Genomic DNA, 18,390 nt, shown 5'->3' on the forward strand with positions numbered 1-18,390 from the left:
GATGCTGAAATTAATGTGAGCAATGATTAGACCCGCTGATTAATAATCACTGCCACAGAAATGACTCCCGTTTTATAGGCGTTTATTATGAATGCTAAAACCAATATAATTACACACATATTCATAATAGGTCGACATACAGTTGAATTCTCCACAAGGGTTACAATTACTGTGGGAGGCTAATCCTCTACATTAACTAAACACTGAAATATGAGGATAAATCACTTGACTGTATGTGAACACATTAACACATTAAAGAGACCACACTATGCAAGTTTTTTGTCTGAGAATATGCATGCTGTAAGGTTATGTCCCACTGAAGATAATGATCATCTGATTCTTCATCAACACCTGTGAACGTTTTTTGCCTGATTCAGAATCAGAACATCTCCTGCACTATTTATGTATCTTATTTGCTCCTTGAAGAATTTGCATTTTTAATTTGAGCATGCCTCTGTAGGCCTTTATCTTTTGTTTCTTTATCATTCTGTTGTTGTTTTAAATGCAACATTTATAGCTCAGATATAAAGATCAAAAATTATTTTACATTAGGAACTGTTTTATATAATTTCAAACAGCTTAAGATCTCCCACTGATAAATTGGCCGGTTATTTGTCTGCATCATGATGTTAAACCGATCAGGCATAACATTATGGCCACTGACAGGCGAAGTAATAACACTGATGATCTCTTCGTCACGGCTCCTGTTAGTGGCCGGGCCACAGGGTCATGGGCGGCCAAGGCTCTTTGATGCACGTGGGGAGCGAAGGCTGGCCCGTGGGGTCCGATCAAACAGACGAGCTACTGGAGCTCAAACTGCTCCAGAAGTTAATGCTGGTTCTGATAGAAAGCTGTCAGAATACACAGAGCAGCTCAGTTTGAGGCGTGTGGACCACTCAGGGTGACCTCTGACCCATGACCCCGCCGAAAGCACCAACAGTGGCACGTGAGCATCAGAACTGGACCACGGAGCAATGGAAGAAGGTGGCCTTGTCTGAGGAATCACGTGTTCTTCTACATCACATGGATGGCCGGGTGTGTGTGTGTGTGTGTGGCTTACCTGGGGAACACATGGCCCCAGGATGCACTATGGGAAGAAGGCGAGCCGGCGGAGGCAGTGTGATGCTTTGGCCAATGTTCTGCTGGGAAACCTTGGGTCCTCCATCCATGTGGATGTTCCTTTGACACGCTCCACCTACCTAAGCATTGCTGAGACCATGTTCAGCCTTTGATGGAAACGGTATTCTGGTGGCTGTGGCTCTTCCAGCAGGATAATGCTCCTGACACAAAGCACAGATGCTTCAGGAATGGTTTGAGGAGCACAACAACCAGTTTGAGGCGTCGACTCGGCCTCCAGATTCCCCAGATCTCAATCCAATCGAGCATCTGTGGGATGAGCCGAACAAACAAGTCCGATCCACCTCGCAACTTACAGGACTTAAAGGATCTGTTGCTAACATCTTGGTGCCAGATACCACAGCACACCTTCAGGGGTCTAATGGAGTCCATGCCTCGACGGGTCAGCAAAAGGGGAACATAATGTTATGCCTGATTGGTAGACTATACAAACTCAGCCGTTTACAATCTTTAACATTTTCGAAACTGCAGTAATCTATTGCTGCATGCATTTGATGTTGCTGTTGAATCTTTATGTACTGTTTGCCATGCACTTTTAATATTAAGCACCTCCTTCTCTATTTTAATATAGCTTTATTCTTCTTATCTCTCAAAACATTTTCATCTTCGATTTCCCAGATGTGTTCGCTGACATTTTGATGCTACGCCGCTCGGATCCCGAAGGGTTTAAAGACAGCAGGAAAGACTTTTGTACACAGAACTCAATTTCAGCAGTCTGTTAATCTCAGCAAGAGATATGAGCGCCTGCTTGATTATAATATCAGCTCTTGGTAATGTAATACTGAACTGGAAAATACCTGAATTGTTTACTATTGATACAAAACCCTGTTAAAATCCATTGCAGTTGTTTATGTTCCTCTATTCTCATTATTATTATTATTATTATTATTATTATTATTATTATTATTATTATTATTATTATCTTTAAGCATCTGTTTTTATATTGTGCAGTATGTGGTCACATAATACATTAGGGTAAATATGAATCATTCACAGAATAAATGAAAAGGTTATTTCTGAATGTTCTTTGAACATTCAAAACATTCAGTTTATTAAATGTAAAAAAAAATACATTGGAAACATTATGGAAATGTTACTTTTTTATTATGTTTTATGAACATTCTGAAAAAGCTGAAATGTAAAAATATTGGATGAAAATCCGACTGAATCTTTTCAGGAAAAAAAAGAAAAGAAAAAAAACGTTCCATGATCCGGTGTCCTAACAGTTTGGGAACATTATCAAAAACTAGATAACTTTAAACAAACATTCAAAAACATCCCGGGTTGAGCCTTTTGGGTCATTTTTTGGGTTTATTTTTTTGTAACCCAGATACTGGGTCAGACGTAACAACCAAGTGTTTGGGTAGTTTTAGTGTTTTCCACTAGTCTGAGGTCTTGAGCACTCTGGAGAAGGTTTTCCTCCAGGATATCCCTGTTCTTGGCCACATTCATCTTTCCCTCGATTGCCACCAGTCGTCTTGTCCCTGCAGCTGAAAAACACCCCACAGCATTATGCTGCCACCACCATGCTTCACTGTTGGGACTGTGTTGGACAGGTGATATTTTTCTTCACACATACCGCTGAGAATTAAGGCCAAAAAGTTCTATCTTGGTCTCATCAGACCAGAGAATCTTATTTCTCACCATCTTGGACTCCTTCAGGTGTTTATTAGCAAACTTTCGTGTGTCTTGCTCTGAGGAGAGGCTTCCGTCGGCCACTCTGCCATAAAGCCCCGACTAGGGCTGGGATAAACGATTATTTTTTAAACGATTAATCTAGCGATTATTTTTTCGATGCATCGATTAATCTAACGATTAATTTTTCCTGTCCGATTCGGTTACGATTCGATTCGATTACCGATTATCTCCCTATTAATTGCCTAATAGCAATTTATACATGTTGATTTAATTATCTGAATGAAAAAACGAATTCCTTAACATTGCAATATATGTTTATTGCTCTTAAAATTCCAAAGTAAGACTATACAAGAGCAATGCATTCAATAAAACCTTGAAAACATAAAGTAGGCTACACACACACACACACACACACACACACACACACACACACACACACAAATAAATAAGTATTAACCTACAACAAAGAAACATATTATACGATTTTTCTATGTATGCAACTCAGCCTACAGGCTATGCCCATCGATTAAATATCAACAAGTTGGTTAATCAAATCCGGGGACACACTGCAAGCGTGAGCGTCTCGGCTGCGTGGCGTGTCCGTTTTTGTTTCGGCTCCCATGTTAACAGGTTGGAGTTTGCACACTGCCTGTGACGCGCGGAAAACGCGTGCATGCTAGAAATAGAAGAGCGCCTATTTTTCACGCGTGTTGGGAGCGTCTCCGGGCAAAATAGAATAGGAAAAGATGTTTATATATCGTTTTGACACGAATACATATTATTAAATTACATTTTCATGTTTGAAAGTCTGTAGGTTTACATAAATGCAGATATAGGCCTAATTGTAATAATAAAAAACGTCAATTGTCGATTTTGAAATATTGCAACTGTCAATACAGAACGAAATATTCTGTAGCCTATTTTGCCGTCAATACCATAGATATGTGGCAACTCCCGACGTTTTCTTTGCTGTATCAGTAGGCTATTTCTGTTTAACATTAGGAATAGGGCTTCCCTCCGCATCAATAGCAGCAGCAGCGCCGCGTCAGACACGCTTCTAGTGTGCAAAGGCAGAGAAAACGCCACGCAGCCCCGTGGCTGATCCGCAACAGAAACGCCACGCGCATCCGCGGCATGACAGTGAAAAAAGTTACATGTATAGTGCATTACGGGCGCCAATATTCCGTTTAAAACCGGAATAGTCCTGGGATGAAACTGCTCACTTAGAGGATGGATACCCTCGGTCACATCAGCGCGATTAGACATTGAACATTTTAAATTTAAAACAGCTTATTATGTAGGTAACGTCAATGTGTCCGATGCTTTCACTTGATGCAAACGTTTGTTTTCGTGATTAAAATACATCAAATATTACCAAAACATCTGTCTTCCTGTGTGCAGAAATTTGTTTATGTAGCCGTGACAACAAAACGCGTGCGCGCATGCCTGTGATGCTCCGTGCGCATCGCGCGCCAACCCCATATACTGTGGCCAACCCGCAAGCCTTGCACTTCTGAAAGTCTGAGGATCCACTCGTGTTGCTACCATAGATATACATAATAAATAATATACTTAATTACATAATATACTTTATTATGTACATCTATGGTTGCTACTACTCTCCGGCGCCGCCATCTTTATTTTGAGTCTGACGAATCGACGCGCATATTTTGCGTCGACGTATTTTTTGCGTCGACGTCATCCCAGCCCTAGCCCCGACTGGTGGAGGGCTGCAGTGACGGTGGACTTTCTCCATCTCTGCATCTCTGGGGCTCAGCCTCAGTGATCTTTGGGTTCTTCTTTACCTCTCTCACCAAGGCTCTTCTCCCCGATAGCTCAGTTGAACCGGACGGCCAGCTCTAGGAAGGGTTCTGGTCATCCCAAACGTCTTCCCTTGAAGGATTATGGAGGCCACTGTGCTCTTAGGAACCTTAAGTGCAGCAGAAATGTTTTTGTAACCTTGGCCAGATCTCTGCCTTGCCACAATTCTGTCTCTGAGCTCTTCAGGCAGTTCCTTTGACCTCATGATTCTCATTTGCTCTGACCTGCACTGTGAGCTGTAAGGTCTGATATAGACAGGTGTGTGGCTTTCCTAATCAAGTCCAGTCCGTATAATCAAACACAGCTGGACTCAAATGAAGGTGTAGAACCATCTCAAGGATGAGCAGAAGAAAAGGACAGCACCTGAGTAAATATATGAGTGTCACAGCAAAGGGTCTGAATACTGAGGACCATGGGATATTTCAGTTTTTCTTTTTTAATAAATCTGCAAAAAATTCAAAAATTCAGTTTTTCTGTCAGTATGGGGAGCTGTGTGTACATTAATGAGAAAAAATGAACTTAAATGATTTTAGCAAATGGCTGCAATATAACAAAGAGTGAAAAATGTAAGGGGGTCTGAATACTTACCCTACCCGCTGTATGTTCGACAATAAAGGAATTATCATGCAAGCCAGTGGTTGTGTCGAGTAGTTTAGAGGATTTAAGTTAATCTAGACATTAATTCATGCATGAAGTAAGAAAAAATTGATGGGTAAAACCCAACATGTGTTCTGTTCTATACTTACCCAGTCCTTGGGTTGAAAGCAACCTAAACAGTTTTTAACCCAGTGTTTTTTTAGAGTTAATGTTCTGTTAATATTACTAGATGAACGTTTGTTCATAATGTTGAGAGAACCTTGCCTGAAAGTTTCCTGTTAGCTGATAAAACTGTTTAATCCCATTGCAAACACTAACCACACCACAGCATAATCCTGTTGTTCACGTCAATGCTCTCCAACATAATTGACTGTAAAAACACAGAAATTGTCATCAGATTAACATATTTGTTCTTGGAACTGGAAGGTCAAGGTTTAATCAAGTAATCACTGTCTCCTTATGTCTCCTGACATAACATGTCTAATTCTAACTTCATATGTTTAACTAAATATACAAAAGAAAATAAATGGGTCTAATACTTGCTTACAGTGGCCTGAAACGCACGGTAATAAGCTATTTTCTCTCAATAACCAAACAAAACCACACCTAGTTCCCACTGACTGTTTGTTTTTTTCTTACACTAAAGTGTTGCTTTTGCAAAAAATGATCAGGATTAAAGATGCTATTATATTGAACAATACTGTGTGTGCATATATATATGAGTGGCCCCTATTTAAGGATGAAGCCAACACTTGTTGAACATGCATTTGAAAGCTGAGGAAAATGGGTCGTTCAAGACATTGTTCAGAAGAACAGCGTACTTTGATTAAAAAGTTGATTAGAGAGGGGAAAACCTATAAAGAGGTGCAAAAAATGATAGGCTGTTCAGCTAAAATGATCTCCAATGCCTTAAAATGGAGAGCAAAACCAGAGAGACGTGGAAGAAAACGGAAGACAACCATCAAAATGGATAGAAGAATAACCAGAATGGCAAAGGCTCAGCCAATGATCACCTCCAGGATGATCAAAGACAGTCTGGAGTTACCTGTAAGTACTGTGACAGTTAGAAGACGTCTGTGTGAAGCTAATCTATTTTCAAGAATCCCCCGCAAAGGCCCTCTGTTAAAAAAAAGGCATGTGCAGAAGAGGTTACAATTTGCCAAAGAACACATCAACTGGCCTAAAGAGAAATGGAGGAACATTTTGTGGACTGATGAGAGTAAAATTGTTCTTTTTGGGTCCAAGGGCCACAGGCAGTTTGTGAGACGACCCCCAAACTCTGAATTCAAGCCACAGTACACAGTGAAGACAGTGAAGCATGGAGGTGCAAGCATCATGATATGGGCATGTTTCTCCTACTATGGTGTTGGGCCTATTTATCGCATACCAGGGATCATGGATCAGTTTGCATATGTTAAAATACTTGAAGAGGTCATGTTGCCCTATGCTGAAGAGGACATGCCCTTGAAACGGTTGTTTCAACAAGACAATGACCCAAAACACACTAGTAAACGGGCAAAGTCTTGGTTCCAAACCAACAAAATTAATGTTATGGAGTGGCCAGCCCAATCTCCAGACCTTAATCCAATTGAGAACTTGTGGGGTGATATCAAAAATGCTGTTTCTGAAGCAAAACCAAGAAATGTGAATGAATTGTGGAATGTTGTTAAAGAATCATGGAGTGGAATAACAGCTGAGAGGTGCCACAAGTTGGTTGACTCCATGCCACACAGATGTCAAGCAGTTTTAAAAAACTGTGGTCATACAACTAAATATTAGTTTAGTGATTCACAGGATTGCTAAATCCCAGAAAAAAAAATGTTTGTACACAATAGTTTTGAGTTTGTACAGTCAAAGGTAGACACTGCTATTTTTTTGAACACACCCCTTTCAACTAATTGCCCAATTGCACAGCCTTAAGAGCGTGCATATCATGAATGCTGGGTCTTGTTTGTTTTCTGACAATCACGTAGCAATAAAAAATATACTAAAAACCTTGATTATTCTGGTTAGTCACATTGTACTGCTATTATTTTGAACAATACTGTGTGTATATATATATATATATATATATATATATATATATATATATATATATATATATATAGTTTTATTTCAAATTATGTATGATATTTAATGTAAGCTGGCACAATAAATGTAATGATGCTCCTCTTTATTGTTTGTGTGACTCTGCCATCATGTGGCCATTCATCACAATTACATTCATTCTCACAGGCGTCATGCCTATAAAAGAGCGATGTGTGACGGTCCTGATGCTCCTCATCTTCAGTTTAATTCTCCTGAAGACATAAACACACATGAACATAAAGGCAGGAATATTCTCTCCTCCAGACTCAGGTCACGTTTAACCCTGTTCACGTTTAATACAGTCAGTACAGTGGAAGCACATTTCAACCACACAAATTATGTAAAAAGTCTTAATAAATCATACTTATAAAAGTCATAATTATGAGATGAAAAGCCTTTAAAAAAAAACTTTTTAAACCAAAGACATGTCATAATTATTATAATAATTTAATACTTTTCTTTTCATAATGTTTTACTGTTTGTCATAATTATACATTCTAAGTAATAATATTTATCTTTTTATGTCATAATTTTGACTTTTTGTCAATTATAACACTTTTTATTAAATATTATATTAAAGTATTATAATTATATATTATAATTAAATTATATAAAACTTTTCATTTCATAATGTTTTACTTTTTGTCATAATTATACATTCTAAGTAATAATTTTGACTTTTCATGTCATAATTTTGACTTTTTGTCAATTATAACACCAAAGTTAACCACTTCAGCTCTGCAGCACATTTTGCATTTTTTTGAGAATTAGGAATTTCTGAATTTAAAAGAGCGCCCTACCCACATACATTGGAGTAAATTGATAAAAATGGTCTCATTTTACAGAAAAAAACTCTAAATTTTAACACAGTGGTGGAATATTGCATATATTATATTGTATCTATTCACAATCTTATGATAAACATAGATTTTTTAATTAATTTGTTATTTAAAAATCTATATATTTTTTTTTATCATTTTGGTATCCAAGCTTTTTGGAAGTTTCTCATCTGCACTGACATCAACTGGCCACTAGGAAATCGAAAAGAAGGCTCCGCCTCTTCAACTTTGTAAAGGGAGATCTCGGGCTCTGATTGGTCTAGAATCATGATCCACATTTCTATAAAGAGCTGAGATTCTCAGCTTTTCTGTCGCATGATTCAATATGTGATGACATCATCAAAAATCGTGGCTAACATCGAAAATCAAAACTAGCAATAATAAGAGTATTTGTCTGCATCACATGTTTTGATCTGGACATCAGTGACATATTACAGTGTCATTTGGCCATACTTGCTCACAGACATGTAAAAATAGTCTCATTTTGAAGCAAACAACCTAAGGAACAAGCTGATATAGGCTAGTTTGAGGCTAGTAGCTTTTACAACGAGTTTGTGATCCGAACAGGAATATGACTCATGTGTTTGCTTGTTCAAAGGAGTCATTTCCATCTTTGTGATTCTTTTGATAAATTTACTGTAAATTATTGGATCTGTGAAATTACTGCTCAGCAATATTCCCGAGGCCGATAGCTTTCATTTGATATATGACTTGTCTATTTTAGGTGTGTTTGTGTGATAAAAATATGAAATTTTATATTATTTGCATGATTGTTTTTTTTTTTGGGGGGGGGGGGTCCATTGCGGGGGGGGTTGAATTCAGACCGTATTATTTTCTTCTATGTAATATAAATGCAGAAGTTATTGGGTTATTAAGAAAGCTGAGGTTCTAATCTTTCAAATGATACCATATATGTCTAGTTTTGTGGTGCGCGAGTTATAGATTTTTTAAAAAGATTATGATGCAATTTTGGACCCACGGGTGGGTCCAAGGGGGGGGTGCAGAGCTGAAGTGGTTAATAATTAAAATTATATATAAAATTATAAATAAAATATAATTATATTATACAGTTAAGGGGTTTAAGGGTTAGTTCACTCAAAAATGTAAATTGTGTCATTAATTCCTCATGTGGTTGGACAGCCGTCAGATTTAAACACATGTGAATGTGTGTCAAAAATGAAAATTGTGTCAATAATTACTTACCATAATGTGGTTGGCCAGCCGTCAGACCTCCGCTCATCTTCACACACAGATGAAGATATTAGTGTTGAAATCCGATGGCTCAGAAAGGCCTTCATTGACACCAATGTCATTTCCTCTCTCAAGACCCATAAAGGCACTAAAGACGTCGTTACAAAGCCCATCTCACTACAGCGGCTCTACAATCATTGATGAAGAGGCCAGAATAGAGTTAGTGCGGGAAAACACTAAATAACGACTTATATAGTGATGGCCGATTTCAGAACAAAGCTTCAAACCGTTATCAGTCAGTGAATCGATTCATGATTCGGATCAAAGTCTCGTGATTTCAGCAGTTTGACACGCGAATGATGAATTGATTCACTGACTCATAACGGTTCAAATCTTTGTTTTGAAATCGGCCATCACTAAATACACTCACCTAAAGGATTATTAGGAGCACCTGTTAAATTTCTCATTAATGCAATGATCTAATCAGCCAATCACATGGCAGTTCTTCAGTGCATTTAGGGGTGTGGTCCTGGTCAAGACAATCTCCTGAACTCCAAACTGAATGTCAGAATGGGAAAGAAAGGTGATTTAAGCCTTTTTGAGCGTGGCATGGTTGTTGGTGCCAGACGGGCCGGTCTGAGTATTTCACAATCTGCTCAGTTACTGGGATTTACACACACAACCATTTCTAGGGTTTACAAAGAATGGTGTGAAAAGGGAAGAGCATCCAGTCTGCAGCAGTCCTGTGGGAGAAAATGCCTTGTTGATGCTCGAGGTCAGAGGAGAATGGGCCGACTGATTCAAGCTGATAGAAGAGCAACTTTGACTGAAATAACCACTCGTTACAACCGAGGTATGCAGCAAAGCATTTGTGAAGCCACAACACACACAACCTTGAGGCGGATGAGCTTGGACAAAATTGGACAATTGAAGACTGGAAAAATGTTGCCTGGTCTGATGAGTTTCGATTTCTGTTGAGACATTCAGATGGTAGAGTCAGAATTTGGCGTAAACAGAATGAGAACATGGATCCATCATGCCTTGTTCCCACTGTGCAGGCTGGTGGTGGTGGTGTAATGGTGTGGGGGATGTTTTCTTGGCACACTTTAGGCCCCTTAGTGCCAATTGGGCATCGTTTAAATGCCACGGCCTACCTGAGCATTGTTTCTGACCATGTCCATCCCTTTATGACCACCATGTCCCCATCCTCTGATGGCTACTTCCAGCTGGATAATGCACCATGTCACAAAGCTCCAATCATTTCAGATTGGTTTCTTAAACATGCCAATGAGTTGACTGAACTAAAATGGCCGCCACAGTCCCCAGATCTCAACCCAATAGAGCATCTTAGGGATGTGGTGGAACGGGAGCTTCGTGCCCTGGATGTGCATCCCACAAATCTCCATCAACTGCAAGATGCTCTCCTATCAATATGGGCCAACATTTCTAAAGAATGCTTTCAGCAGCTTGTTGATCAATGCCACGGAGAATTAAGGCAGTTCTGAAGGCGAAAGGGTCAAACACAGCATTAGTGTGTGCTCCTAATAATCCTTTAGGGGAGTATAAGTCGGTATTTAGTGTTTTTGCGCACTAACTCTATTCTGGCCTCTTCATCAATGATTGTAGAGCCGCTGTAGTGAGATGGGCTTTGTAACGACGTCTTTAGTGCCTTTATGGGTCTTGAGAGAGGAAATGACATTGGTGTCAATGAAGGCCTTTCTGAGCCATCGGATTTCAACACTAATATCTTCATCTGTGTGTGAAGATGAACGAAGGTCTGATGGGTGTCCAACGACATTATGGTAAGTAATTATTGACACAATTTTCATTTTTGACACACATTCACATGTGTTTAACAACATGAAGAATTAAACTTGAGTTCATCAATAGTACCTCCTCCGTTCCGTAAGCGTGGTCTCAGACGTCTCCCGCTGAGCCGTGATCTTCAGTGGCTCTCTGGGGCTTCTCCGATCTCTCGTCAGGCCGGTCCGCATCACTTCCTCCTTCAGTAAATCTGCTCCAGGAACCGTGTTTTGGGCCCTGAGCCTCATTCAGGGCTCTCTGCAGCAGAACGCTCTTCCACTTCACACAGGACGTCCGACGCGGAGCGTCTGATCGAGACGGAGTGTGTCTGATCTGAAGAGAAACGTCCACACCGTGCTTGAGCTCGTCTTTGCAGATCTTCAGCTGTGAAACTAAAGACGCCTCAGAGTCAGACTGTGAGTTCTGTTCCTCCATTTGAGACACTAGAGGAGTCAGTTTCTCATTGTTTTTGAGATCAGATGAATCTTCTTTGCCTAAATTAGAATTCCTATTAAGGAGGTCAAGCTCAGTCCAATAACAATCTGAATTCTTCGACTCAGCAAAAGAGAACAAAACCCTTTTGTTTTTGCTCCTGTGTGTGGCAGGAGTGACCGGTCTGTTGTTAACCAGGTTTGAGGTCATCGGGCTGCTGACCGGTCTGTTGTTAACCAGGTTTGAGGTCATCGGGCTGCTGGCCGGTCTGTTGTTAACCAGGTTAGAGGTCATCGGGCTGCTGGCCGGTCTGTTGTTAACCAGGTTAGGGGTCATCGGGCTGCTGGCCGGTCTGTTGTTAACCAGGTTAGAGGTCATCGGGCTGCTGGCCGGTCTGTTGTTAACCAGGCTAGAGGTCATCGGGCTGCTGGCCGGTCTGTTGTTAACCAGGTTAGAGGTCATCGGGCTGCTGGCCGGTCTGTTGTTAACCAGGTTTGAGGTCATCGGGCTGCTGGCCGGTCTGTTGTTAACCAGGTTAGAGGTCATCGGGCTGCTGTCCGGTCTGTTGTTAACCAGGTTAGAGGTCATCGGGCTGCTGGCCGGTCTGTTGTTAACCAGGTTTGAGGTCATCGGGCTGCTGTCCGGTCTGTTGTTAACCAGGTTTGAGGTCATCGGGCTGCTGGCCGGTCTGTTGTTAACCAGGTTAGAGGTCATCGGGCTGCTGGCCGGTCTGTTGTTAACCAGGCTAGAGGTCATCGGGCTGCTGTCCGGTCTGTTGTTAACCAGGTTAGAGGTCATCGGGCTGCTGTCCGGTCTGTTGTTAACCAGGTTAGAGGTCATCGGACTGCTGGCCAGTCTGTTGTTAACCAGGTTAGAGGTCATCAGGCTGCTGTCCGGTCTGTTGTTAACCAGATTAGAGGTCATCGGGCTGCTGGCCGGTCTGTTGTTAACCAGGTTAGAGGTCATCGGGCTGCTGTCCGGTCTGTTGTTAACCAGGTTAGAGGTCATCGGGCTGCTGGCCGGTCTGTTGTTAACCAGGTTAGAGGTCATCGGGCTGCTGGCCGGTCTGTTGTTAACCAGGCTAGAGGTCATCGGGCTGCTGGCCGGTCTGTTGTTAACCAGGCTAGAGGTCATCGGGCTGCTGTCCGGTCTGTTGTTAACCAGGCTAGAGGTCATCGGGCTGCTGTCCGGTCTGTTGTTAACCAGGTTAGAGGTCATCGGGCTGCTGGCCGGTCTGATGTTAACCAGGTTAGAGGTCATCGGGCTGCTGGCCGGTCTGTTGTTAACCAGGTTAGAGGTCATCGGGCTGCTGGCCGGTCTGTTGTTAACCAGGTTAGGGGTCATCGGGCTGCTGGCCGGTCTGTTGTTAACCAGGTTAGAGGTCATCGGGCTGCTGGCCGGTCTGTTGTTAACCAGGCTAGAGGTCATCGGGCTGCTGGCCGGTCTGTTGTTAACCAGGTTAGAGGTCATCAGGCTGCTGTCCGGTCTGTTGTTAACCAGGTTAGAGGTCATCGGGCTGCTGTCCGGTCTGTTGTTAACCAGGTTAGAGGTCATCAGGCTGCTGGCCGGTCTGTTGTTAACCAGGTTAGAGGTCATCGGGCTGCTGACCGGTCTGTTGTTAACCAGGTTAGAGGTCATCGGGCTGCTGTCCGGTCTGTTGTTAACCAGGTTAGAGGTCATCGGGCTGCTGGCCGGTCTGTTGTTAACCAGGTTAGAGGTCATCGGGCTGCTGTCCGGTCTGTTGTTAACCAGGCTAGAGGTCATCGGGCTGCTGTCCGGTCTGTTGTTAACCAGGTTAGAGGTCATCGGGCTGCTGTCCGGTCTGTTGTTAACCAGGTTAGAGGTCATCGGGCTGCTGGCCGGTCTGTTGTTAACCAGGTTAGAGGTCATCGGGCTGCTGTCCGGTCTGTTGTTAACCAGGTTAGAGGTCATCGGGCTGCTGGCCGGTCTGTTGTTAACCAGGTTAAAGGTCATCGGGCTGCTGGCCGGTCCGTTGTTAACCAGGCTAGAGGTCATCAGGCTGCTGTCTGGTCTGTTGTTAACCAGGTTAGAGGTCATCAGGCTGCTGGCCAGTCTGTTGTTAACCAGGTTAGAGGTCATTGAGCTGCTGTCCGGTCTGTTGTTAACCAGGTTAGAGGTCATCGGGCTGCTGGCCAGTCTGTTGTTAACCAGGTTAGAGGTCATCGGGCTGCTGGCCGGTCTGTTGTTAACCAGGTTAAAGGTCATCGGGCTGCTGGCCGGTCCGTTGTTAACCAGGCTAGAGGTCATCAGGCTGCTGTCTGGTCTGTTGTTAACCAGGTTAGAGGTCATCGGGCTGCTGGCCGCTCTGTTGTTAACCAGGCTAGAGGTCATCGGGCTGCTGTCCAGTCTGTTGTTAACCAGGTTAGAGGTCATCGGGCTGCTGGCCGGTCCGTTGTTAACCAGGCTAGAGGTCATCAGGCTGCTGTCTGGTCTGTTGTTAACCAGGTTAGAGGTCATCGGGCTGCTGGCCGGTCTGTTGTTAACCAGGTTAGAGGTCATCGGGCTGCTGTCCGGTCTGTTGTTAACCAGGTTAGAGGTCATCGGGCTGCTGGCCGGTCTGTTGTTAACTAGGTTAGAGGTCATCGGGCTGGTGGCTGGTCTGTTGTTAACCAGGTTAGAGGTCATCAGGCTGCTGTCTGGTCTGTTGTTAACCAGGTTAGAGGTCATCAGGCTGCTGGCCAGTCTGTTGTTAACCAGGTTAGAGGTCATTGAGCTGCTGTCCGTTCTGTTGTTAACCAGGTTAGAGGTCATCAGGCTGCTGTCCGGTCTGTTGTTAACCAGGTTAGAGGTCATCGGGCTGCTGTCCATTCTGTTGTTAACCAGGTTAGAGGTCATCGGGCTGCTGGCCGGTCTGTTGTTAACCAGGCTAGAGGTCATTGGGCTGCTGGCCGGTCTGTTGTTAACCAGGTTAGAGGTCATCGGGCTGCTGGCCGGTCTGATGTTAACCAGGTTAGAGGTCATCGGGCTGCTGTCCATTCTGTTGTTAACCAGGTTAGAGGTCATCGGGCTGCTGGCCGGTCTGTTGTTAACCAGGCTAGAGGTCATTGGGCTGCTGGCCGGTCTGTTGTTAACCAGGCTAGAGGTCATTGGGCTGCTGTCTGGTCTGTTGTTAACTAGGTTAGAGGTCATTGGGCTGCTGGCCGGTCTGTTGTTAACCAGGTTAGAGGTCATCGGGCTGCTGGCCAGTCTGTTGTTAACCAGGTTAGAGGTCATCGGACTGCTGGCCAGTCTGTTGTTAACCAGGTTAGAGGTCATTGGGCTGCTGGCCGGTCTGTTGTTAACCAGGTTAGAGGTCATTGGGCTGCTGTCCGGTCTGTTGTTAACCAGGTTAGAGGTCATCGGGCTGCTGTCCGGTCTGTTGTTAACCAGGTTAGAGGTCATCGGGCTGCTGGCCGGTCTGTTGTTAACAAGGTTAGAGGTCATCGGGCTGCTGGCCGGTCTGTTGTTAACCAGGATAGAAGTCATGGGGCTGCTGGCCGGTCTGTTGTTAACCAGGTTAGAGGTCATCGGGCTGCTGGCCGGTCTGTTGTTAACCAGGATAGAAGTCATGGGGCTGCTGGCCGGTCTGTTGTTAACCAGGATAGAAGTCATGGGGCTGCTGGCCGGTCTGTTGTTAACCAGGATAGAAGTCATGGGGCTGCTGGCCGGTCTGTTGTTAACCAGGATAGAAGTCATGGGGCTGCTGGCCGGTCTGTTGTTAACCAGGATAGAAGTCATGGGGCTGCTGGCCGGTCTGTTGTTAACCAGGATAGAAGTCATGGGGCTGCTGGCCGGTCTGTTGTTAACCAGGATAGAAGTCATGGGGCTGCTGGCCGGTCTGTTGTTAACCAGGATAGAAGTCATGGGGCTGCTGGCCGGTCTGTTGTTAACCAGGATAGAAGTCATGGGGCTGTTGTCTGAACTGCTGCTGTCCAGCTTTCGGCGCCACAACCGGCGGCTGGTTTTCCTCGCTGGTGTCCGGATTACTGGATTAACTCTCTGATCATCCCGATTCTCAAAGGAGCCTGTGTTGAGACATTAAAATGGGTGAGAAAGCTGATTCAGGAAAAGTCAATTTTAATTAAGTATCACTAAAAGTAACACATTTCAAATAAATGCTGATTTCTATTCATCAGAGAATCCTGAACAAATAAACTATCACAGTTTACACAAAAATATGATGCTATGATGTTGATGAGATGTTTTTAACACGGATAATAATCATAAATGTTTATTGAGCAGTAAATCATGTTAGAAGATTTCTGAAGGATCATGTGACACTGAAGACTGGAGTCAAATAGTAAATATGTTCCTGCCTAATTCTATCATACACTATATGACAAAAGTTTTTTGACGCCTACCTCTACATGCACATGAGCTTTAACACCATCCCATTGTTAATCCGTAGGGTTTCATCTGGAGTCGGCCCACCCTCTCTAACAGCTCCAGCTCTTCTGGGAAGGCTTTCCTCAAGGTTTAGGAGTGTGTTTATGGGGATTTTTGCCCATTCTTCTAGAAGCTCATCAGTGAGGTCAGGCACTGATGTTGGACGAGAAGGCCTGGCTCTCAGTCTCCGCTCTAATTCATCCCAAAGCTGTTCTATCGGGTTGAGCTCAGGACTCTGTGCAGGCCAGTCAAGTTCCTCCACACCAAACTCCTCATCCATGTCTTTATGGAGCGACGCTTTGTGCACTGGAGCGCAGTCATGCTGGGACAGGAAGGGGCCGTCCCCAAACTGATCCCACAAAGTTGGGAGCATGAAATTGTCCAAAATGTCTTGGTGAAGCATTAAGAGTTCCTTTCAGTGGAACTAAGGGGCCAAGCCCAACCCCTGAAAAACAACCCCACCCCATAATCTTCCCTCCACCAAACTTTACACTTGGCACAATGCAGTCAGGCAAGTCCCGCTCTCCTGTAACCGCCAAACCCAGACTCGTCTATGGGATTGTCAGACTGAAGCGTGATTGGTCGCTCAGAGAACACGTCTCACTGCTCTAGAGTCCAGTGGCGGCTGCTTTACTCCACTGCATCCCACGCTTTGCATTGCTCTTGGTGATGTAAGGCTTGGATGAGCTGCTCGGCCATGGAAACCCATTCCATGAAGCTCTCTCTGCTGTTCTTGAGCTCATCTGAAGGCCACAGAAGTCTGGAGGTCTGGAGCTGTTGACTCTGCAGAAAGTTGGTGACTTCTGCGCACTGTGACCCTCAGCATGCGCTGACCCCGCTCTGTGATTTAACACTTGGTGGCTGAGTTGCTGTTGTTCCCAATGGCTTCCCCTTTGTTCTAATCCCACTAACAGTTAAGCGTGGAATATTTAGTAGTGAGGAAATGTCAGGAATGGACTTATTGCACAGGTGTCAGCCTATCACGGCCCCACGCTTGAGTTCACTGAGCTCCTGAGAGCGACCCGTTCTTTCACTAATGTGTGTAGAAGCGTCTGCAGGCCGAGAGCTGGAGTTATACACCTGTGATTTGGAGGGGTGGCCCAATACTTCTGGCAATATAGTGTATAAAAGTAAGATCTGCTGGTCTAATCCATATTCAGTCAGTTTTGTCTTTCATAAGTAAAACTTATATTTTTGTTTAATTTTAAATGGAAAACTCAGAAGATACTGAAGATGAATTATAAAATGATATTCATATGACGTAAGAATAAATAGTTAAATATTTACTATGTAAATAGGCCCTCTCATTTATATTTATACAGTTGTACATACAATGTGCACATCTGTACATAAGTATTTTGCTTATTTGATCTAGATGTTTATTACTTATTTTTATTTTTAATCCTATTGTAAATTGTATTTTTATTCTTCTGTGTATATAGTTATGAATGTATGCAAGTACCCAGAGCTCCTCTAAACTTCTAAAATAATGTGTTTGTGCACACTTATAGAATAATAAATACATTCAAATAATATTCAAGACTGACCTTTAACACAACCGGACCCTGCAGGCAACGACTGACCCTGTAATGAAACAGATCCATGAGCACTGAGTAGACCGATTCTAATGGGTAAAAACAGTGGAAAGTATTTCAACACTCTGACAAACAAATATTAAGAAACTGTACGGAACAACTAAAGCAACATGGTGATGGTAAAAAAATGAGATGGGAGAAAAAATTATTAAACGAACACAAAAGTTTTGCAAACAAATGCAAATGTTTTTCGAGTGAACGTGAAAGTTTTGCAAATTAATGTGAAAGTTTTGCAAATGAATGCAAATGAATGAAACCAAAGTCTCTCAGGGAAAAGCAAAAGCATTCAAATATATTTATTTCCGTCACCATGGGCTCCTCAGGGGCTCCTTGTCACTAACCTGCAGTCTGTGCAGTTTCTCAACACTGTGTTTGCATCTCTTGCTCTTGGACAGCATCCGGTACCACTGCAGCTGTTTCCTGTACCTGCGGGTGCGGTGAGCATCTGAGGAGATGGAGGAAGATGGAGACGAGTCTGACCCCGAACTGCTCAGCTGCAGGTCTCTGATGGAGCGAGCCATTGGCTTCAGATTGCCGGAGACTCCAGGCCGTTTCCGAAGCATCTCCACCTGCTTCAGTTGCTCTCGAAAGCTTCTGGGCTTTGACTTGGAAGACCCCGTGCAGTTCAATACGTGGACTGGCATCTTCCAGATGCGAATTGCTCTCCGGAGCTGTTTGTGCGAGCGTGTGTTCCGGTAGATGGCCGGGTGAGCTGCGGCGATGCTCCGGTTTTGCCGTCGGCCATGTGAAGCTAATCTCTGACCATCAGCAAGGCTTCTGGCACGCTTTTGCTCTGCTTTCACCTCGCAACCCTTTTTGGCTGCGTTTATCTGCAGCTGCCGAGTTAATTCCAGCTGTTCCAT

At 43.4% G+C, this 18,390-nt stretch overlaps 1 protein-coding gene across 1 annotated transcript; it reads right to left on the minus strand.

The window, feature by feature from the left end:
• Window positions 1-11,613: 11,613 nt before the first annotated feature.
• Window positions 11,614-18,390, minus strand: LOC137062444 (uncharacterized). Its single transcript, XM_067433305.1, has 4 exons — window positions 17,869-18,390; window positions 17,480-17,516; window positions 11,727-15,571; window positions 11,614-11,622 (listed from the first exon to the last, which is right to left on the minus strand). The coding sequence occupies exons 1-4, from the start codon at window positions 18,388-18,390 to the stop codon at window positions 11,614-11,616; spliced, it is 4,413 nt and encodes a 1,470-aa protein (XP_067289406.1).

The sequence above is a fragment of the Pseudorasbora parva genome, chromosome 23, assembly GCF_024679245.1.
Source record: "Pseudorasbora parva isolate DD20220531a chromosome 23, ASM2467924v1, whole genome shotgun sequence".
Lineage (NCBI taxonomy): Eukaryota > Metazoa > Chordata > Actinopteri > Cypriniformes > Gobionidae > Pseudorasbora > Pseudorasbora parva.